General features: G+C 53.5%; 6 protein-coding genes across 6 annotated transcripts; 3 read left to right on the top strand and 3 right to left on the bottom strand.

Moving 5' to 3' along the window:
* Positions 1–1,650: 1,650 nt before the first annotated feature.
* CkaCkLH20_00096 (regulatory subunit of protein kinase A) lies at positions 1,651–2,878 on the top strand (the record flags this gene model as incomplete). Its single annotated transcript, XM_038882816.1, has 2 exons — positions 1,651–2,118; positions 2,177–2,878. 2 exons carry the CDS (start codon positions 1,651–1,653, stop codon positions 2,876–2,878), a joined length of 1,170 nt encoding a protein of 389 aa, XP_038751521.1.
* A 320-nt stretch (positions 2,879–3,198) lies between these two features.
* On the bottom strand, positions 3,199–3,888 carry CkaCkLH20_00095 (bcas2 family protein; the record flags this gene model as incomplete). Its single annotated transcript, XM_038882815.1, has 2 exons — positions 3,199–3,788; positions 3,852–3,888. The coding sequence occupies 2 exons, from the start codon at positions 3,886–3,888 to the stop codon at positions 3,199–3,201; spliced, it is 627 nt and encodes a 208-aa protein (XP_038751520.1).
* A 1,711-nt stretch (positions 3,889–5,599) lies between these two features.
* On the top strand, positions 5,600–7,226 carry CkaCkLH20_00094 (CFEM domain-containing protein; the record flags this gene model as incomplete). The annotated part of the gene is made up of 4 exons (XM_038882814.1): positions 5,600–5,722; positions 5,778–5,913; positions 5,966–6,638; positions 6,689–7,226. The coding sequence occupies 4 exons, from the start codon at positions 5,600–5,602 to the stop codon at positions 7,224–7,226; spliced, it is 1,470 nt and encodes a 489-aa protein (XP_038751519.1).
* A 1,352-nt stretch (positions 7,227–8,578) lies between these two features.
* CkaCkLH20_00093 (uncharacterized protein) lies at positions 8,579–10,306 on the top strand (the record flags this gene model as incomplete). Its single annotated transcript, XM_038882813.1, has 4 exons — positions 8,579–8,908; positions 8,969–9,376; positions 9,416–9,831; positions 9,919–10,306. 4 exons carry the CDS (start codon positions 8,579–8,581, stop codon positions 10,304–10,306), a joined length of 1,542 nt encoding a protein of 513 aa, XP_038751518.1.
* An 857-nt stretch (positions 10,307–11,163) lies between these two features.
* On the bottom strand, positions 11,164–15,591 carry CkaCkLH20_00092 (stf2-like protein; the record flags this gene model as incomplete). Its single annotated transcript, XM_038882812.1, has 3 exons — positions 11,164–11,413; positions 11,567–11,723; positions 15,522–15,591. 3 exons carry the CDS (start codon positions 15,589–15,591, stop codon positions 11,164–11,166), a joined length of 477 nt encoding a protein of 158 aa, XP_038751517.1.
* A 4,134-nt stretch (positions 15,592–19,725) lies between these two features.
* CkaCkLH20_00091 (bZIP transcription factor) lies at positions 19,726–20,596 on the bottom strand (the record flags this gene model as incomplete). Its single annotated transcript, XM_038882811.1, has 3 exons — positions 19,726–20,076; positions 20,210–20,401; positions 20,456–20,596. The coding sequence occupies 3 exons, from the start codon at positions 20,594–20,596 to the stop codon at positions 19,726–19,728; spliced, it is 684 nt and encodes a 227-aa protein (XP_038751516.1).
* Positions 20,597–22,233: the final 1,637 nt, after the last annotated feature.

Genomic DNA, 22,233 nt, shown 5'->3' with positions numbered 1-22,233 from the left:
GTGGCCGGCCGGGGCAGCAAGGCCCCTCAAAAGCTTGGACCCGACACCGTCACCAGCGTACAGGTGCAGCACCTTGTGTGGTGTCTGTCTGCCAATGCCACCTGCTTCCCACAGCCAAAGGGACTGTGGAAAGAGGGAGTGGAGGGGAAGGAGAGGGGGAAAGGAGCACCTTCCGCTCTTTCGTGTTTTTTTTCTGTCTCTTCCATGTTGCTCGTGCTTGTGCTTGTGCCCTTTTACTGGGTTCGACTGGAAGCAGCGAACATGGATGCGTCAAAGGACCCTCCTCCTGATGTAGGTACATACCTACAAATGTATTCGTACTGATACCTCACCTCCTGTCTCCTGTCTCCTGCCTCCGTGCCTCTGCTGGCAGTGAGAAGAAGGTGGTCCCCCCCCCACCTCACCCCCCATCCCAGTGCAATCCCTAAACTGAACCCAAAAAGCTTCCTTCCCTTGGCCTTCCCGTTTTCTGCACTCCCCCATTTCGTGTTTCCATCTTCCATTCTCTTGTCACCTTCCGACCTCCCGTTCTCTGCGACTTGCCCTCGATCCAGACAAGACGCGCTTGTGAGATATTCTCGTGGCATCGTCTCATCTCGCACCCGGAAGACTCGCACCAGAACGAGCCCAGGAACAGCAAGCCTCAACTTGCCACGCCTCCATCGACCATCGACCATCGACCTTCGGTACAGAGTACATGCCCCCGTACCTACCTACATTACAAACTAGCCGCATCCCCTCCATCTGCACTGCGTTGCTGGACCCACGACGTAACCTCTACCTCTCTTCATCCTTTCTCTTATTGTTCCCCTCCTCTCTTCGATCCTCAACCCATATTCCATCCCTTTTGCCTCCCGCCTAGAGCAGCTTCTGTCTGTTGTTGTCTGTCCCTCTTCCTCGGCCCGGTCGACGATAGCTGCCCGCTTCAACACCTCCGAGCTATATCGAGACGCTGTTGAGCTTGCGCCCCATTCTACCCGTCTTCCACTAGTAGGTAGCTCCGTCTGCTATCTCTTCTAGTAAGTAGAGCTTCCCTCGAGCATCGCGCAGCCTACACCCAAGCCTCCATAGTTTCAGTCCCATCTTCTTTGCACCTGTTTTGTCGTCTTGTCTTCTCCAGCTATATTGCATTACAACTCCAGCAAGCCCCTTGTCACCGGCCCAACTTTCCCTGCTTTTAACTCGCAACCTGGTATTCTTATGGCATCGCCTTTGGACTTCTTGCCACTACTCAGAGTCACTTCTTCGCAGCCAATTGCATCTCTACGCCGATCTTCGCTTTTGCATCTTAACCTCCTCATGACCTAGTGGCCAGCGAGTCGTGATCTGCCCTACTGCTGGAGCCTGACCCAGAAGACGAAGTACTGGGCACAGTAACCCCACCAATTTCGCAACATTCTTTGTCTATCACTCTGATGACCTCAGAGGACCGGGCAACCAGTTGTCATTCCTCGTGCCGCTCATAGATCAGAGACTGAAACTGACCACGCATTCAAGTTTTCCAACAACACCATCCTACCAATTCCATTCCCCCATAGCCTCGAGCTTTGCGCCGACTTGCCTACCTTCTCGCAGCAGATCCCACGAGACGTCGACGAATACGAACCGTAACCAGATCTTGTGCGAGCATACCGCCCATAGTCGCCCAACATGTTCAAGAGTCCTTTCGCCAACCCTTTTGGCGGAGCCAGCGACGCACCGCCAGCTGGGGGTAACGCCATCCATCGTGTTATCGAAGAGGAGGAGAACGATACCGTCACCTCCCCCACGTCACCGAACTTTGGTATGAACGCTGGCATGACATTCAGCGGTCCTTTCGGCGGCGATGGTGCAGATGATGCTCCTCCCTCGGCTCTCAGGAGCCCGCCGAACCCCGAGAGCTATCCTGCCCAGTACAACTTCGGTCGCCGAACCTCGGTCTCTGCAGAGTCGCTGAAGCCCAGCGCTGATAGCTACGACAACTGGTCTCCTCCAGTTCATGAGAAGAACAAGGAGCAGCTGGATCGTCTTACGAAGGCGATTGGTGGCAACTTTCTGTTCAGTCACCTGGACGAGGAGCAAAGTGACCAGATTTTGGGTGCGTTGATCGAGAAGCCTATTCCGGCCAAGGGTATCAAGGTAAGCAGGTCACGGCTGTCAGTTTGTTGCACAGACGGGGTCTAACGTTCTACAACAGGTTATTAGCCAAGGTGACGCCGGTGATTTCTTCTACGTGGTTGAGAAGGGATCCTTCGACATTTACATCAACAGCAGTGGAGCTCTGCAACCCGGCTCCGATGGCATGGGCCAAAAAGTCGGAACCATCCAGGCTGGAGGCTCGTTCGGAGAACTTGCCCTCATGTACAACGCTCCTCGTGCTGCGACAATTGTCTCTGCCGAGTCTGGTTGCAACCTGTGGGCGCTCGACAGACTCACGTTCCGCCGCATTCTCATGGAATCGACATTTGCCCGTCGCCGGATGTACGAGAGCTTCCTCGAGGAGGTGCCGTTGTTGCAGTCTCTCACGCCGTACGAGCGATCCAAGATTGCCGACGCGCTGGAGACCCAGAAGTACACCCCTGGCCAGACAATCATCAAGGAGGGCGACCCGGGCCACTCCTTTTACTTGCTCGAGAGTGGCGAGGCTGCTGCGTACATCGGCGACAGCAAGGAAGCTGTCAAGCAGTACAGCAAGGGAGATTTCTTCGGTGAACTTGCACTCTTGAACGACGCTCCTCGCGCCGCTAGTGTCGTCGCAACGACAGATGTCAAGGTTGCAAGCCTCGGCAAGTCGGCCTTCCAGAGGCTTCTTGGCCCCGTCGAGGGCATTCTGAGACGGACAAAGTACGAGGTGGTAAAGACGGGCGTTGAGGAAATGGATCCTCTACAGGCGGCTTGAACGGACGGCAGGCAGGGCGGCGAATTTGCGTTTTTGGAAGATTGGATTGCGGCTTTGGGAAGGTTGACAATAAATGTGAAGGTTCATTCATGATGGCGTTAGTGGATCCCTACCTTCGCTTTCCTAAAAGGCATGGCTAGTGACGTCCAGATACCTGTTAGTAAAGAGTATTTTATCCAGCATTCTAAACAACAACTCGCAGGGGATATGGAACATCCCAGTGGTATCATTGATATGGATAGGTGTTGTTACAAAGAAGCGGGAAAAGGCGTCAATCATGAGGCGAGCGAGGAGACATCAATGTCTGCGATAGTACCATCTCAGTCTCCTCTTACCCTCATCTTCTCCAATACCTCTCTCCTCAGTTGCTCGATGGCGATCTCTGTTTCCAACGTTCTTCCGACACCCTTTTTCCAATTCTCTTCCAATCCCTTCATCTCGCCTGCGACCTCTTCTTGCTGTCTTCTTCTGGCGACCGTAAGGATATCGATCTGGCGTTTCGTTTCCGCAAGATCTCGCTCCAGGGCTTTGAGCTCGTTCTCAAGACCCCAGTTGCCGATCAGCCAAGCATTCTTGCCATACTTGTCCAGAAGACCCAGATTCTGGGCTCGAGCGTCCAGGTACGCATACGATACGTACGCCTTGCGGAGCGAGTCCTCCAGGCGCCGGCGGTCCTCTGCCGTCTTTGGTTGCCCTGGTTCGGGGAAGGGCTCTTGTGTCTGGTAACGTTCAAGGTCGATGACCTTCAGAGGTTGTTTCGACGCGACGCGCTCGAGCTCGAGTTCGATAAGGGGAGAAAACGAGGCTTCTTTGTAGGCTGGCGGAGCAGCTGGCTCAGAGATCGCGAGCTCGGCTCGGATCAGGGACTCGGCGGCTTCACGCTCGGCCGGCGTGGGCTCGTCGTCAATGTCTGCGGGCGTCGGGTGTTAGCTGGATGGCGTAGGCCCGGCGGACGGGAGATCAACAAACGTACACGGAAGGGACTCGTGGAAGGCGTTCAGCGCTCTCATTTTGGCTGATTATGTAGACTGCCAGTTGCGCAGCTTTGTGGAATTTTCCGGGATGAATTGGTCGTATTGTGGCGTCAACAAATCTTGCCTTGAAAGTGAACGGTTGGATGGTACGGGATCTCGGTGTGCCGCGGCTGCGCGAGGTGGCTACGACTTGAAGTTGCGAAATTTGGGCCTTGACGCACGTACCTACCCGCCCGATAAGGAGATAAGTCGGCTACAAGAAACGGGGGTCTGTGCGCAGCAGTTCTTCGAGCACGGGCTACCCGCAGTCGATCATTCGGGGTCGATCCACTCACACACTCAAATGACATGGAACGCAAACCATCCTTCCAACTGCACCTAATCGCTAGCGGACTTCAGTCCCCTGGACAGCCATGCGTGTATGCCGTCCCAGCACAGGAGGCCGCAGAAAAACATCTAAACCGACGACCCAACCTTGCGATCGATGATGGGACGACAGGACCTGACGTGCAGAACGGAGTTTAAGGGTTCGTTTAGCTGGAGATAGTATCATTGTCTACCCCACCAGCTAAGCTAATTGTTCCCTTATTTCTTCTTCTGCTGATCATCTTTGACAGTACTATTTCTACGGATACTCGGTGACGCATTCCGGACTGGAGCGAGAGCTAAGACGTACACTTGCGCGATGAAACCCGAGATTCCTTTGACAGCTTGTGGTCGCTGAGAGACCAGCAGAAGACGACGTCGGGAAGTCGAACGAGGAGGCGCTTCCACGTGGCTTCAGTTCTCCTTCTGGACACTTTCCATCCTGAGCGACTCGTGTTCGCGTTCGGTAAACCTCTCCTTCAAGAAGAAAAGCCCGCCAGCCCGTTTTCCACATACTTAGAATAACGCATATCCACTGCGTGTTTATCAAATCACCGTCGTGTTCCCTACTACACACCACTTAGATGGGCTTCCATGACCAAAATAGCTCTTCAAAGAAAAGGTCAATCGAGACGAATAGCATCTGCCAATCCAAGCCGGGTCTCTTAGCCCGTCATCGCCGTGAAATTTTCCAATTGCGGTGCTTATTGAATTCCTAGCAGACGCGAATTGGACGGGTGCCGGCCGGAATGTGACTCTGGACTCCTTTTATGACCCAGGGACCAACCCAAGGCCGCGAGACATCTTCTGCCTGTCAGTGGCACGACTACTCCGAGCTATTTGGGCCGGTGTTCCATCCGTGCCTCGCCCCAGCCGTGCTACCGAGCTATGGACCGGATGGCTGCCACCAGACTTACCGGAAGCAGTGACCCGCTCGGGCTCTTTTCGCGATGCCGCGTTGATCTCGACCCTCTCATCGAGAATCCACCACGTGAGGGGGCTAGAGGTCGGCCGCGCCTTTGGCTTGGGCGTGGCGTCTTCTCGGACTGAACTATCGCATGCGGCACATGCATTTCCACGCTTCTGGTTCCATGGAAAGGAGGTCATGTCGCGACTCATGAAGGACGAGCCGGTTCGCGCTGGCTACTCTTAACAAGTACTGCCCGCAGTGGCTTGCTGATGCCGCGTGCCCCTTTTCCTCCTATTGACGTTCTCTGACGGTTGCGAAGAATTCGGCATCTCAACGGTCTCAATGACGCTGGATGTTCTTTCTTAAGGGAGCGTACATCCCGTGTAACACGAAATCTGAGTCTCTTTCTCCCGGGACGGCCCACGAAACGGCTGGCAGATCATCAAACCCGGCCGTGTTATTGTCGACACCATGAAGCCTTCAGTCTCCTTCACCTTTCTGGTGTCCGCACTCCTGCCTGCCACGGTGCCGTTTGTGACAGCTCAGAAAGTAGGCAGCATCACGGATGCCGTCACGCAACTTCCACCTTGCGCTGTAAGTACCGTCCAATGCCTGAAATTCCGGTCGCCACTAAATCGCATGCCTCTAGGTCACCTGTATCCTGTCAGCGATCAGGGAATCGTCCTGTGGTTTAACAAATGCAACATGCATCTGCGCTGATTCCCAGTTTGAGACCTCAACCGAGAACTGCATCGTAGGAGCTTGCCCGATTAAGGACACTCTACGTTAGTAAATACCTAGAAATTTGGCTACATTATCAAGCTAACATACTATCAGACGCAAAAAATGTCTTCGAAACAACATGCGGCAGACCAGTCAGAGACCATAGTGCCGAGTACGCAAGGTTGACATGGATATTGCTGGGACTCATGATCGTCACGGTCGCTGCACGCCTGATATACAAGTTCTTCTCTTCGGCCCAACTTGGATGGGACGATCTGTTCACCTTTCTCGCCTTTCTCGCCGTTCTCCCGTCATTTATCATCAACCTTGCCGGACTCGTACCCGCGGGCCTCGGCAAGGATATCTGGACCCTCACGCCAGATCAGATTGAGCATTTTGGCTTTTGGTTCTACTTGCTGGAGCCCATGTACTTCATCCAGATGGGTCTGGTAAAGTCGGCAATCTTGTTCTTTTACATGCGCATCTTCGACCGGGCTGGTCTCTCTCGTCTTTTGTGGGGTACAGTCATATTCAACACTGTCAATACGTTCGTCTTCCTCATCGTCGGCATCTTTCAATGCACCCCAATCAACTACTACTGGAAGAGATGGGACGGCACCCAAGGAGGCACATGCATCAACATCAACGCTGTCCCCTGGGCGAACGCCATTATCAGTATCGTTCTGGATATATGGATGCTCCTCTTGCCGTTATCCAGGATTCGGACTCTCAACCTACATTGGTGGAAGAAGTTGGCCGTCGGAATGATGTTTTGCGTCGGAACTTTGTGAGTCACTCAACCCTTCGTCTTAAACACTACATACTGACAACGTTCAGCGTGACCATTGTGAGCGTCCTCCGGCTCCGCTCGCTCGTGATGTTTGCAAATTCCCTCAACCCAACTTGGGACCAGTATGGCATTGCATTCTGGACAACCTTGGAAGTTCCAACCGGCATCATCTGCTGCTGTCTACCAGCTATCCGCCTCATTCTCATCAAATCCTTCCCCAAGCTGTTCGGCATGCTCACAAAACGCTACGACTCCCACAAACACTCCGGGGATCCGTCGAGTGGGAACATCCAGAGCAATCGCATGTCCCACGCCTTTGAGCCCGAGGCCGATGCCGACTCCTCGTCAACAACGGAGCTGCAATCCGCAATGCGGAACGGCAAGGGCATCGTCTGTAGCAAGTCCTTCGCCCTCGAGACACAGGACTTGTCCCATCTGTACGCCTTGCAAGACCTCGAGTCCGGAAGTGCCAAAAACAGCATCGCGGCACAGAGCCACAGGTCAACCTCTATTTCACATAGCTCCAGTGCCACTTCAGACTACGCTGGCCCGGGGCGGAAGCAATCTAGTCCTCCAAAGGACTAGGCTGCAAGCCACACCACGACGAAGTGTTGTCCTCTTCGTTCAAGGCTTACCACAAGACTTCAGCACTTGTACATATCACGGCAAATTTTGGGGATGCAAGCTCCTACAGCGGCTTTGAACATCTGCATTGGCATTCTGGCATTTCTGTTCACGAGACACTGTACGATGAGTATATTTGTAAAACCCCGGATAGATGAAACGGCCTCGGCGTTGGGATAAACTTTTGTATAGCTATTATTTCTTTTTTCTTTCTTTTTCTTCCACATACCCATCCGTTGACGAAGTCACTGGACTAGCATACGATTTAGCGGAACATACGGTCTTCGGAAGAGAGCAGCGCGGCCTCGCGCTCTCGGCCGTACGAAAATGAAATAGCATTGTACAGTACATACCTTTTTCCGGAAGTTCCACAAGAAAACAAGAAATGCCAAGGCACATCCGTTTTACCGTTCGCCTTTGTTGTCGTGTGCAGAAATGGAAATTATCGTTCGGTGTCCCCCCAAGCGAGGGGATGCATGCGGCGGCATCCCCTAACCCCCTTCGCGTCGCTTACAACAGCCTTCTGCCATTGGATGTAGGCACACTCTCCGAGACAATAGCACTCGATCCGGCTCCGAGAGTCGTTCGTCGGAAGGAAGCACCGATCGTCAGCCTCAGATCGTGTCTGTCTTACCCGGGTTGTCGGGAAATATCAGAAATCCGAGACGGGTATCGTGCTTGTACGTTGATGGATTAGCTTGCATATTCTCGATGACGATGGATCATTCAGTTCGGGTTGTTTGTTGTTTGTACTTCCTCTTAATTGCAGCTCTTTTTCATCCCGCCAGCTGTCTCAAGAGCAAATCCATGGTTAGCTTCGTCTTGTTTAAGCCCAGGCAGCTGTACATGAGAGTCACCGCGTGGAACTGAACACGGCAGCATATAGACACATACGGTAGAATTTACGTGATATCAAGCACGGGTGCAGTGCCGGATCTTGTAAGGTTGACAAATTGATAGACTTTTCTATTACTCAATGTTTTGAACAAGACAGGTCAGACTAGTACCCTACTACAGGAAACAACACCAAAGGCAACGAAGAAAAGGGAGATTTCATGAGTTGACAGGAGTTGCCCTGGCCCAGGAAGTCGGTGTTGTCCGCGATGGAAAGGAAGGAACGGATGAGCAAGTGGTTGCTTCCTTCCCACGCAGCGATAGCACCTGCCTCTTGTCAAATCACATCGGCATGTTCCTGCCTCCTTCTTCCGTCTCTCGAAACTCAAGCGATTTCCTCAAAGGAGTGCACCTCGTGAAAAGTTTGTTGCTGTTCTCAACGTGCAGATATTGGTCTTTGTTGAGCGGCCTCTATCGTCATGGCGGGTTACTCAATCCAAGCCTTCTACAAAAAGGAGGTGTTGCCCACGCCTGCCGCAGCAGCCTGTTCTCCCACCAAGAGACACGCCGCGCAAGACGACGGCTTCACGCAGGCAGAAGTCGACGCCGGAAATAACCCTCTCGACCGCCAATGGAACCCGTCCGAGAAGTATCATGACATCCTCATCGATAACATCCAGCCGGGACCGGCGCTCGTTTGTTTCACGGGCCGCATAGTCAACTACGCACCGGCGTTCTTGGACTCCAAGAACGTCTACAGTAGGCCGGCCCATCAGCTGGTTGTCAAGGATGATACGGGTGCGATCACGGTCTGTATTTCCCCCCTGAATATCATGAGATTGACCACTGAGATTGAAGTGTTCTATCAGGTCAAACTTGTGCCCATAGGCATTCCTGTCTCATATCTTGTCATCGGTCAACTCGTCACCATCTGGGCCAGCTGGGCGGGAGCTGCGGCGAGCTCGCATCATGGGAGCATCCCCTTCGTCACAATGTACACGCCAATCAATCCAGCAGACGTGGGCACGAAGCAGTTCATCCAGTTCATACCCGACACTCCCGACACGCAGAATCTCTATCGCGTGCCCCTAGAACACGAACTTGATGAGGAGAAGCCAAGAAAACCCTTGCCGGGTTTGATGACCCTCGGCCAATACCTCAAAACGGGCCACGATACCCGCGGTTCCCGCATCATCGTCTGCGTCAAGAGCATCGGCTCACGCAAGCGCATCCCCGTACAAGACGGCACGAGGGAGGCGGAACTCCTCGAGGTCACGGTGTGGGACGACACGGCCAGCTGCGCGCTGACGCTCTAGGAAGACAAGGCAAACTCGGCCAGGCTGTGGAAACCCAACGAGACCATCCTCCTCTTCACGAACCCCAAGTTCGTCGCTCCACGAGATACCAAGCCTTACCCCACGCCGCCCGGCATTGGCCTGAGTTACAACACGCTCGTCGACGTCGACCCGGCGTTTCCTGATGGTGACTGGCTTCGGCAGTGGGTGAAGGGCAGGGTCAAGAAGGAGAGCGTCTACATTCCGTTTCCTCAGGATGTCTGGGACGTCGAGGACGCCGTCCATGGGCCCATACGCCCGCTCTTCACGCTTGCTGAGGTGGACGACTTCGCTCGCACCGATCCGGCGACGGATTTCACGGGCAAACTCAGCTTGACCATTCTCGGGATCGACTTATTAGGACATTACCGAAGAAAGATGCTATGTTGCGTCGAATGGTGCGTAAAATTCAAGTACCCGCAACATCGTACACACTAAAGTAGAGCGAGCGAACGACGAGGGCATTGCTAATGCGAGCTGTCCAGTTGCGGAGTCCCCCTATATGCCAACCACCCGTCTGCGACATGTAAGAACTGCATGAAAGAACGTTCGCTGGTCCTCAACCCCCGAGTCATGGGTGTCCTGGTGGACGAGACGGGATGTATCGCGCAGGGGAAGCTTGTCTGGAGCGAGCAGGCTTGGGGCGAGCTATTCTTCCCCGCCGCCGCCTCCGATACGGGAGTCGAGGGCGGGCTGGAGACTTCTCCTCACCCCTATCCTCCTTCTTCCCCGGCTCCGTGGACGGGGATTCTGGCACTGGACACGAGTGGACTGCGGACGCTGGAAGAGCAGATGCTGTATTCACGTTTCACACTGACGTTCGGCTGGTCTCCTTTCGTCGAGCGGCTGTGTGTACTCGGAGTCGAGTGGTAAGGTAGGTAGGTAGGGAGCCCAAAAGCGGGGGTTGCAGCTTTGTTTCGTCAGGGTGGTGTAAGGTGCTGCTCCGTCGATGAGGGGTCGAGAATACGAGGACGCGGCCTGTCGGTAATCAGGGAAAGTCGAGGATGAGGGCGATTTGTGTGAGGAAAGCGAGGGATATTTGCAATGATGTGGGCGGAGATATATGGCTTTGATAAACGACGTAGATGTTCTGATGGAAGAACTGTTGATGGGCGAAAGGGGTTGATATGTAAACAAAACATGACATCTCAGCGAGCCAGGGTATTCTTGAGCAAGCTATGGCCAAAACCTTAGACAGAAGCTTGTTGCAGAAATGGAAACTACACCTCTCCAGACTTTCGACCTTGCAAAAGAGCGTATTACGAGACACCACGTATTCACTATACATCACATCAAGTTTGGGGAAAAGAGAAAATAGTGATACAAGGCATGGATCTATTCATCAGGTAGATCATTGGCCATTTGATTTGATAGTACAAGGGCGACGCTTTTCGTCGCCAGGTCATAAGTTTTCGTGATACATGCTGTCATCCGCCGCCGCGGCAGTCAATCTCGCGGTCGAGGGAGCCCGATTCCCTTCGCCCACGCCCAGTTTCTCAAAGAAAACACCTTCCTTGGTCGCTACACTCCGTTTCCGATAATAAATAAAAAAGCCGAGCAGTAATCCTATCCTCCCATGCCGAGTACAGTGTTGTGTTGTGTTATTGGTGTTGGTCGCTAATTCCTTCCTGGGAGGTAAGGTTTGGTACAGGGAGAAGAAGAAAACGGACTGCCTTGCGGAAAAGCGATGTGAGTGCAGCACGATATAACCTAGGGATCATGTCCCAGGATTAATGCTTAGTGACTCTGTCGTCACCGTAGGAGGAACCACCGCTCTCGGAGGTCTCGGTCTTAGTCAGCTCCTCGCCGTCCTCCTCGGACGGGCCATGGATAGACTCCTCGAAGACAGGCTCAGGTTCGTTGACGTCGAACTTGGTCTTGAAGGCATTCAAGTTGTCGGCGTAGCCGCTGCTGTTGGTGCGGCGACGAGCGTTGGTGAAACGGAAGTCCTCGTCGACGACCTCCTCACCAGCATTGCCCCTGCGAGTCAAAGACGTCAGCCGCTGAACTTATGATAGAATTGAAAATGGGGAAGGTTGCTTGAGGGCCGAGAGTGAAGGTGCTTGGTGACACGAGATGGGCAAGAAGGGTCGTGTGTAAGTGGGGTAAGCAACGAGAGAGGTCCGAACATACCAGTTACTTCGGCCGCCGCCGTTCTTCTTGACCTTCTTGGGGTCGACACCCTCGTGTCCATGCTTGGCGAAATAGCGAGGCAGGTGCTCCTGGGGAGAAGCAGTGCCGTCGGCCAAGCCGGCGTGGTCACGGTCGTTGTACTTGTGAGAGCGAGTCACTGCAGGCCATGTTAGTCGAGGTTCCGAAAGCGGTTGATACGTGCAAGGCACGGCCAATTGTCATGCCAGTGAGGACTGGTTGGTGATGGACGGTGATGATGTTGGACGTCTGTAGATATATTGAAGATGATATGGTGGTGAGGGGTGGAACGGGCGGAGGTGATGGGGAAAGACGTCACGCGAGGGGGATTGTGATGCGGGGCAGGCGAGGCAAGAGCTTCGGGGGAGAAGGGCAGACATACTCTTGATGGAATTGGTGATGAGGAGGTGATTGTGCGTGTGTAAGCGCAAAGAGAAAAGTTCAAGTGGATTGGCTTCTTAGGATGGTTGAATGTTCAGTCGTCAATGTTGGAATGCGTGGATGAGATGGCAGTCGATGAGTTGTTTCGATGGATTGGAGAGATAGCTTGATGGATTGGTTGGTGATGTGAAGAGGGGAAGGACGAGGTTAATGTAGACGGGCAGGATGGTTTTATGGATGGAAGAAGGCTCGAGAGATATGGCGACCTATCAGATCATGCGATCAACAGACAGCTTTGCCCAAGGGGGAGGACGGGGATGCAGGACAAGGGGGTGGGTGAAGTATCTTGGTAGGCCTTTCCCTTACAGTGAAAGGTATCTTGCACTTCATTCACTGAGGAGTACATACCCAGGTAGTAAGGAGGTCCGGACCGGCTGGGCTGGGTTGGCTGGCAAGCGCAAGCTGGGTCCTTGATGAGAAGCTGGATCGCGTGACTTGCTGCAGATGGGGGCCGGCAGCTGCTGCAGCTTGCAACTTCCATTGCAAGGGAAGGAACCACCGTCCACCCGCAGCTACGACGGGGGACGGCCGGCGTGGACTGGCCGTAGTGGAGAATGGGAAGGCGCGGGTGGGCGTGGGCGTGGGCGTGGACTGACGCCAGACTAAACCTTCATTATGCCACTTTTTGTCGCCGGTCAGTGTCGTCCAGTGTCTTTCCACAGGTCCTTCCCTTGTTCAGAAGCTGCCGTTTGCTGTCCCCTTCAAGCTTGTTTGCTTCTCGTTCCCCACTAGCTATCTCTTCCATGACAATCCATACCGTTTCTGCCCTCTGATCTTCTTACCTCTGATATCTCTTCAACAATCGAAACTGAAGCATAAGGTACCTTCCTCATCTTCCCTCCCGTCCCGAAGTGCAGCATGACCACGGGAGCACGGTGACGCAAAGGGTCCACTCGGATCCGGGGTCTCAGGTACCAGCTGCGCAGGGACGGGTGGCCAGATTGCGGGGTAGTGGATACCAGAGTACCAACCGTCGCTAGGCCGTTACATGCCACCGTCCACGCATACCGCTGCGCCCTCGCCGTAAGACAAGTACCGGAGGAGCACGCTATCGGTATCTCGCATCCCTGTCCATCGAGCCACTTCGGCGCCGCAACTCATCGAAAACTGCCCATCGTCAGTGTCGTCTCATCCCGGTGTCTTCCTTTTTTTTGGCCGTCGTACGGATTCGGATTCATACGGGGCAATCGCTGTTGTTTTGACCCAACAAATTATTCGCTTTGTCTATTTCCACGGGAACCCGTTCACCGTATTGTCATTCTCGCAATCTGGACGCTTCTTTCCGACCTCGGACCGTCCCCAACGGTTGGCTGTGGCTCGTTGGATTTGGGCCATGTGGCAGCTTCGTTGTTCTGGCCTGGCCGGAGCATGGCATGGCTCCTTACCAATGACTCCATCTCGCGGCAGGCTGCAGGTTGGCATTGGCACACATGATCATGCTCAAGCTCAAGCTCGGCGACTGCCGGTCCACGTCTGTCTGACTAACTTACCTAAGGTAACCTACCTTACACGTAGGGACTGCTGAGGGCATTGATTCTTCGAACACGTCGAGTTCCGGAATAGCAGCAGCATCACCGACGAGATGGAGACTGAATTGGGTCCCAATAGGTCTCCCATCGTCACCTGCCGCTGCACTGCAACTTCTGGATCCGCTCATTCCTATTCCCGTTCCCCCAACGAGTCTGGAATGTCAGTGCATCTACCGGAAAATGCCCGTATGACTGATCGCTTGTCGCTGGCGTTTCAATCCTGCCCTGCGTCTACGGAGTACACAGTAAATGTACCGGTCCCCGAGAACCCCTGAGGGCCAAGGACATCACCGCAATCCAATTGACCAATGGATCCACTCGGGTCATTCGGACAGCTTCTGGAGCTTGCTCGCAACTACGCCTCCCTCCTCGGTCCCCGAAATCGCAGCAACCACGGACACCTCGACTCGACTCCTTCTCCTTCCAGTCAGAGTATACACGTGTACCGCCTCCTTCCAGCCGCAGCTTCTCACCCAAGCTCGCCTACCAGGCTCATCATCATCACCCACAATCTTGCTGCTTCGATGCGGCGCAGAGATCCGAGGAGGAATCAACTCCACCGGCACCGCATCGACACCATGTCCTCGATAAACCCCCCTGACTCGCGCGATCGGGACCCCGCCCGTCTGTGCACCCCTCTGATCTGCTCTGCAGCGCCTCGTTTGGTGGTTTGACGCGCTTGACGTGTTTCCCTTTAACCTGCCGCATTCCTCTGGGAGCAGTCATCCCATTCGTCGGTCCAAAGCCGGCCGATGGAGCGCATCAACTTCCAACGACCTCCGGCTCCGTTCCAGAGCTTGGTTTTTCGGAGACGCTGACTCTATCTGGTCCCGATCTACTGTAGCAATCTGCTATCTATGGACCCTCTGAGGGGCCAGATATGCCAGCAGCGAATGTGGATTGTAGGTCACGCCAGCGATTGCGGCATGTCGTTTCCAAGCTTCTAGTTCTGAAAGGAGACAGGTAAACGTATCCGTATCTCAGGGGCTTATCCGTCGTGAACTGCCTCAGTGCCACGCAGCGGGGCGGCCAGCGTCGCCGGACGTGGAGTGACCGAGCAGCGGAGCATCCCCACGAAACTCGTGACCACTTTGCCAACTTCAACTCTTCCCCCTTTTCTCGTATCGAACAGTCTCGACCCCTCCGGGTTCGACATTCTGTCCGGATCTGTCGTGAGTCAAGCTTCGACGATCACGACATCTGACCACGGGATGCCAATATCTGCCATAACAGTCCACGTAGCAACTTTGCCCCGGCGACTGAGTCATCGAATGTTCGCCGCAATTCCACGCAGCGGTGCCTGAATTGACTCGATATCCCGAGATGACATTGATGGTATCGTGATTTTGCTCGTTGCCCATGTCATAAGAATAAGCTCCTGAGTTGCAGGTTGACACATTCGGGCGTTCGGGAATAGGGTGTTTCCAGAATGTTCCCAACGTGATAGTCCATCACAGTCTCCGTTACAATATCATGCTGCGACGTTCAACTTATGCTTCAAGACTGACGTGGGCGGGCGAAAGCACAGCATTCTCGATTTGCTGGGTGTCTAGACAGCAATTGCCAACTTACCCACCCATCAACTTCGTAACGTCCAGAATCATCCAGCCTCCATCTTCTGAGGACTTTTCTAGTTTTGGGACCAACGGCAATGATTGCTGCTACTTGGGGATATGTCACGAGAAGCGACTGTTGCCTCAGTCTCCCTCGATTTTTGGCTCTTCCCATCGATCAGCATGGACATGACTCCCACCCTGCCACAAGTAGCAGCACAGTAGTTTGTGGAGGCCAACTCAACCTGCGGGAGGCCAAAGTGAGGGTGGAATATGCCTAACTTCTCCAAGGGATTTCCACAAAACGCAATCTTCTCAGTTCGTCGCACTACGCACACTCAAGGTCACTTATTGCATACTGTCTTGGCTCATCCCACCAGCCGCCTTCCGCATAGCCTTATGGCGTTCTCCTACCCGGTTCAAGTTGCGACCTCCTCGTTTTCAACCCGACCAAGGGCCTATTTGGGGACAGCGAAGAGGCCATGTTTTCGCTATGAGGAAGTTGGAGGATTCAGCTTCGCCGCTATGTGGTCTCGAACGTACTAGTCAGAACCAGCTAGTAGCTGACAGCTCCTGACTGTTGAATCACCGTCGACGTTGTGCAACAATGATAATTCGGCTGGGTCAAAGTGGTGATTTGGACATAGAAGTATTCGTCCAAAGGCCCTAGCCGTCCGCACAAAGCCTAGCAGACCCAATCTTCAGAGCCAATCCTTAATCTGAAGTTTCGGATCTGTTTTACCGACTTTCTCTATCTACGTTGCTCTATTAACCAGAGGCTGCTCATCTTGGAGGCTTGCTGCGGCTATGAGGACAGCCTGGCGTGAGGCTTACCCCTTCTTGAAGATTTCTGAGGGATATTTAGGGCTCAACGGACCCAACAGAAAGGCTGGACCATGGCCCCTTCTAATGCCGTCTCCGCACATAGCGCTGAATCCTTTCCAGACCTTCGAAGATAGCTCTGAAATCTGAGTGTCTCAAATGATCCTGGCGGCCGAGGCTTTCTTCCCCGTGATATCTACTTGGGCAGGAGAGTAGGATGCAGAGCATACTGGGAGCTGTTTGATTCGCGTCACGCAGCAGGGACAAGCTCTGTCACATCTTCCTCAGCAAATCCGCTTAACTACAACGCCAAGAAGCTCTCACGGTCTCGTCCAAGCAACATGGAAGCTCTCCCGTAAGATGACGCCGTCACGGAAAGATTATGTGGCTTCTGAACGTCCGAAGAAGCGAGCTCGGCGGTACCATTGATACATGTGATGCGTCCAGTGCAGTCTGGAACGCCGCCTTGCAGAAGTAGAAAGTTTCAACGATCGTACTCCCCATCTCAGGGGTAATTCTGATCCATCGGAGAAAACAGCACGGTGAGTAAACGGTGAAAGTGAAGACGACTCGGTGAGTTTGCGGAACCGTAACGAAAAGGCAAGCTACGGCTAATGTCGCGGGGCTTCCTGTGAGATCTTCCAGACGAAGAGCAGCCCTCCAAGCCGCCTCGACTACTCAGTCCTTCTGACATGCGAGCAGAGAGCTTCTCAGGCACTGTCGCGACGTGGACGAGAGGTCATCCAGCTGGTCGTGCCAAGTGGGTTTTCAGGCAGCCCACGTATCGAGGGGAGCATTGCCCTGGACTGCACGGATATATCGGCCATGCGTTTGGAAGATGGATCCTCAATAGCCGGACGACGGCGATGTTATCATCAAGAAGAACGAGGGTCGAGCCCTCAAGGAGAAACGACAACGAGCTCGTCTCGTTGGAACGCCGCAGCTGCAGGCGCGATGTCCCCCAAAGGAACGCACGACGTATCGACATTCGGGAATCATGCGCATTGCGAAAGTCGCTCGGGTCGAGAACGGACGTCTCGATTCCTGGCATCGGCAGGATACAGCTTTATACCATTAAATCGCTCTCCCGCATGGTGAAACGGGCAGTCTTGATGCCCCGAAAACACAGTTCAGGATTGGGAAGGTTTGTTGGAATCCTTCTCTGCTCAGATCTCGGCTGGAGGGTGCCGGAAGGAAGAGTTCGAGACTCACTGACAGTAAACGGTTTCGCTGCAGCGATTCCGATCCTATGTAGCGCGAAGAAACAGGGGCTGGATATTCACACAAGGCGGCAGTTTGATCCTGAAAGGCGGCATATCCTATCATGCCGAGGGCATCTCGCCTGAGCACAAGTCGCACGAGGAACATAATGCTGCGATTCACTCCATCATGCTAGCTGTAGAACTTCTTCTGGAACGATACATGTCTGCGTGTCGACTGGTACCGTACACTCCGATGATCTTGGACAGTTGGCCTGATCCATCCTCACAATTCTTTTCACGATAATACCACTTAGCATTGCACTGGCTCTCCATGAAAAGAAAGCAACAGAGAAATTCGCATGTATAACGCTAAACATCGTGTAATCCGACCTCTTTCCCCTCATTATCCGGGCCGTTTTCTCCAGTTCCTAGAGGGCAAGATATGCACGAACTAACCCCAGTGAGGGCTCAAGTTTGCCTCCACCCCTATGGCAGGTTAAGAAAGGCCATCCAAAGCTCAGGTGTGGAACACAGACTTTCTCCAACAACAAGGTAGGAAATCAATGCTCAACAACTACACCATCATGTCAAAGCAGCACAGACGGCAAGCCAAGCTTCACCCGGAAAACCCAACTCCCATCCAACGATCCACGTCCGTGATCTGTCTATTCAGAGCCCCCTCGAAAACACCCATATCGAACCTATCAAACAAGCATACAGCCGTATACCTCCACCTCGCCTCAAAGCTGAAAGCCGCACGTCCATATCGCCGCCACTTGTCACGTATCCAGTGTAGTCAAGTCAGTTTACCGCCGCCCTAAGGTTATGTCAATGTAAGCATCATAGTGAATAATAGCGAAAAGAACGCCTCGCCAGTTTTCGTCTGGAGGCGTCCATAAAAAGAATCAAGCTTCTTCTCGGCAAGTCTCCTTAGCCGGACGAGGAGCCACGAGTTCGTGGCGAGTGAAAAGAAGATGGTGGGAAAACACGCGGAGGCTAAACAACCATGCACATCGATATCTCACGCGGTTAAAAAGGGAGAATGGTGAAACGGCATCAGCCACCCGACAGTCAGCCCGTCTAAACCATCCAAACGTTGACAGAAAGCTCTATCCCTGTACGCCAGCTCGAAGGTGCTTAGACAATTAATAGCTTTTGGCCTCTAGCCCGTCCAAGCTCCCCAAGCTTCGGAAATATCAAAGCTCACAAGCGCAGAGGCGAAGGGAAGTACATGACAAAGATCTACGCGTTCTGGGCCACGGGAGCACCTTCGATCCTGACAGGTCGGGAGTTGGCTCCGATCTCAAGCTTCTGCTTCGCCCGTCCGTCCCATCCAGGGAACAACGACGACGACACACAGATGTTATAGATAGCTTCCCGCTTGCCTTCCCAAGGAAGCATGTTTCGATAGGGTGCTGACGTGAGGCGCTGAGTCACCACTGCGAAAAAAGACAGACGACGACGAAACTCAAGCCATGTCGTCTCTCTCTCTCCCGAGTTGACAAGCCTCAACATCCCAGGTTTTGCCTAACCCAGACATCGGTAACGAAGCCGGGATGCTCCCCCCCTCCCCCCTTGCCGTCCGACCGAGTACCTTACCACCACCTCCATCTCGAAGGGGGTCGGAACGGCAGATCTGCCATCCTTTCCCATTCCCTCCCATCCATCTTCCCTTCATTCGCGCAGCCGTTCTATTCTCTTTTCAGAATGTCCTTTTCCCACAGGCCTCAGTCATGGCAAATGAAGTGCTCGAGATATTTATATCACAAGACTAAGGTCGACAAGGTTAGCCCAACAACGCTTGCCGAAAGGAACGACTATGCCTGTCACTATGTAGTGTGTTTTGGAGGAAGGGATGCCTTGCTGTTGGGTTGAGTTTGCGGGGTCCTTCTTCGGCCGAAAACCTTGAAAGTCGGCTTCACCGTCAACGCTCACGTTCACCGAGCCAGAAAAGGATGGAGGAACTTTAGAGGCGGATTTCGAAAAGATGGGATTCTCATGTGCTAGGAATATCTTTTTCCGCTATCCAAGGTTCGAAGCCCGCTCACCGAGCCCACCCAACGAGTGTACGACTAGAAACTCAATCCCTCCTTTTCCATAGCCCGCTGCATCATGGGCCTTTTTCGAATGCAGTCGAGTTGCCTCACCCCCACCGGCGCAACCGATTCAAGTCCAGATCCAGTTTCCCGAGAACGCCAGAGTGAAATCAGAAGATGCCCACGGCCTGCCGGCCGGGTTTTCGCGCCATCTAATAATAGATTGTTGAAGAGAGAAAGAAGGGACACTTCTGGCCTTCAGACCGAGGCCGTAAAACCAAAGACAAAGGGAAACGAACGAAATCAGTTGAACCCCCCACCGTTCACCGTGGCCTATCGGTCGTTTTCCATACCCCGCATGACCCTTCGTTGCTGATGTGGTCGTTGCGCCCAATCTTCGTGGTATTCCGTTGAAAAAGGTAAAACAAAGCAGTGGTATTGATACTGAAAGAAGGAATCTGCTTTCCGGTTCTTCTGCTCGGCCGCCATTATGAATTACTTCTTCTTCTCGTCCGTAGAAAAAAGCAGCACAGACGGCGGCGCGCGAGCGGCAGTTGCTCATAGGGTGTAAGTCTGCATGTCCTGAAACATGTACATGTTGTCGGCGTAATCCATCGCCCCGGGATGGGCGGTCGGCATGCCCATGTGAGCGGAAGGGTCGAAAGCCAATGGCGGCGGCGGCGGAGCGGTAGCCGGGTGGTGGTGGTGTCGCGGCATCTGCTGCTGGTGTTGCGCCCTGGCCTGCGATCCTCGGAGCTTGAGGTACTCGGCGTGGAGGGCCGAGTATGCTTGGCTGAGGGAGTCGTTCTTGTTCTTCTGCTCGGAGAGCATGACTTCGAGATCCTTGATGCGCTGGTCCTTCCGCTCGCGGTATGCCCGTTGGGAGGCTCTGTTTTGTGCACGGCGGCGCTGCGCAGGAGGAAGGCATGTGTTAGTCGGGCTGTGCTTGAAAGCTTGTCTATTCCTCCAGGCTTGCGCGTGACGGCGAGTCCGCGGGGTTCTCCGGGGGAAAAGGAAAAAAAAGTCAAAAAAATGAACTCACCGAAAGGACTGAAGGAGGGGCATTCTTGTATCTGTTCTCACGCTTCCTCTTCGCTGGGGGCTTGGCTGCCGTGACAGCGGGCTTTTGGTCTGAGGAGGGTTGCGGTGATGCAGTATCGCGCGTCGAGCTCATGGGACTAGGGTAGATGTTGTGTTCTGTGCCATTGAAGTCGCCGACGAACCCCATATCAAACTGGGCTACGTGTTAGAGGACTGGAGACCATGAGGGCGAGCTTTATTGACTTACGGTTGACATGATGGGGCTTGGGGTCTGGGATGAGCTCGCAGTGTCGAGGTATTGCTCAGTCTCGTCGTATCCGTAAGGCGCCTCCAGCTCCAGAAACGCGTCAATGTCGTCCAACATGTTGAGTGGCAAAGGGTGCTCCATCTTGGTGGCAATTGGGCGTTTAAGACTTCGATATAGTTGACGGGAAGGCGAGGCAGTGTAGGAAGTCCACTGGCTGGTTGGACCTCGTATTTAATGTCCAAGAAGCTCCAATTCTAGACAAAGGTTGGGAAGAAGATATATGTGAAATCGAGGAAGTAGCACAACGTATGGCTCGACGTCTGGAAGATGCTGTGATGTGTAAGACGATCTAAGCTATGCCATGGTGATTTACAACGGGCTTGATGGAATTATATAAGGCGCGCGCGCATATGGATGCGCAAGATTCACCACCCACCGGTGGCAGGGAACAGGTATGGAGGGTCTACATCCACATATACATGTGCATGTGCGAAAGCTGTACGTCCTGTCTGGTTTCTCATCATGTATGTAAGCAGCCCTCTTCGTGGACGTTCTCTCAGGGCTGCGCCGTACATGGCGGCAACGCAACGATCCAATCGACCGTTAACCTATTGGACCCCAGATAGCATAGCGCTGCGTTGCTTAGGACGCCGCTCCCCCACCTCCTTGGTGACTGGCTGGAGTTCAAGGTTATGAGGTGGTGGGATAAGAAGCAAAAGAAGAATCGCCGCCTCCGCCGTTTTGGGCCCCGTCAAGAGCTTGTAGGGGCAGGGATTAATGATGCGGCAGGGATACCTATGTGTAGATGGAGAACGCTGCTGTCTGTGGTACATGCATGCTGCGCCAAGTCCCTGCCATAAACGGGCAATCATGTGACAAGGGCCCCCAGTTAGACGGAGCTATATCGTAGTAAGGTAGACGACGGGCAGAACCGCGAACGGTGCAGGAAGACGGAAGTGTTGATGGCTGGATGAGCCGATGCGGCCCCGTTAAGCTTTGGAGTCGTTGTCGGTGCATGATGCTGAGCCTTCTCGCCCACGTCGTCTAATGGGCTAGATGGGATTATTATTTCTGGCCAGCCATCATTTTCTCTGAATTTTGGCCAGTCAAAACTTCAGATGGTAGGTTACGAAAGCACCGCCGCAGTTGGATGAGTAGGATTAACGTTTCCACTTGTTGAAGATTGGATCATCCCAGGCCCAACATGGGGGATTTTCTTTAGATGGCCAAGTTTCGCGGTCTCGGCTCTTCGGCGAGGCAAATGTGATGAAATTTGTTTATTCCTTCTTTTGCTGCTGTATCGCTTCTTCGGTGTCAAGTAGTGTCCATAGTGTTGACTCGCGACTTCATCTGCCCTTATGACGTCCATCGTCGTCCAAGAGTTACCTGCGATGAGAAAACTGTGCCTCTTGGTATGACAGGACCCCAAATTATTGTCAGTATCCTGAAGACGGCGAGTGATTTGCTGTCAGTCGTTCGTGACTAGAGAAAGGGTGCAGGCGGGAGGGGTGTTGTTGCTGAGCGAGACAGTCGCAATCCCGCCTTTTTGGATTCGGTGACCAGCCCTCAAGCTTTGTTTTTGATAATCTTTTGACAGAAAATGGCGGAGCCCAATTGGGGTCTAAATGGGTGACGCAGCACGCCACTGGGTGTATGTGCATAACCGCAACCCACGCCTGCACGCCGTCTCTTCTCGCCTCCCCCGGCTGGGTTGAAGAATGAGATACCCAGAGCTTTAAACATGCTAGCGTAACAGACGGGAAGTACACAACATTAGA

Source organism: Colletotrichum karsti (assembly GCF_011947395.1).
Source record: "Colletotrichum karsti strain CkLH20 chromosome Unknown Scaffold1, whole genome shotgun sequence".
NCBI lineage: Eukaryota > Fungi > Ascomycota > Sordariomycetes > Glomerellales > Glomerellaceae > Colletotrichum > Colletotrichum karsti.
The sequence above is the reverse complement of the archived record's forward strand: the minus strand, read 5'-3'. Positions and strand labels throughout refer to the sequence as shown.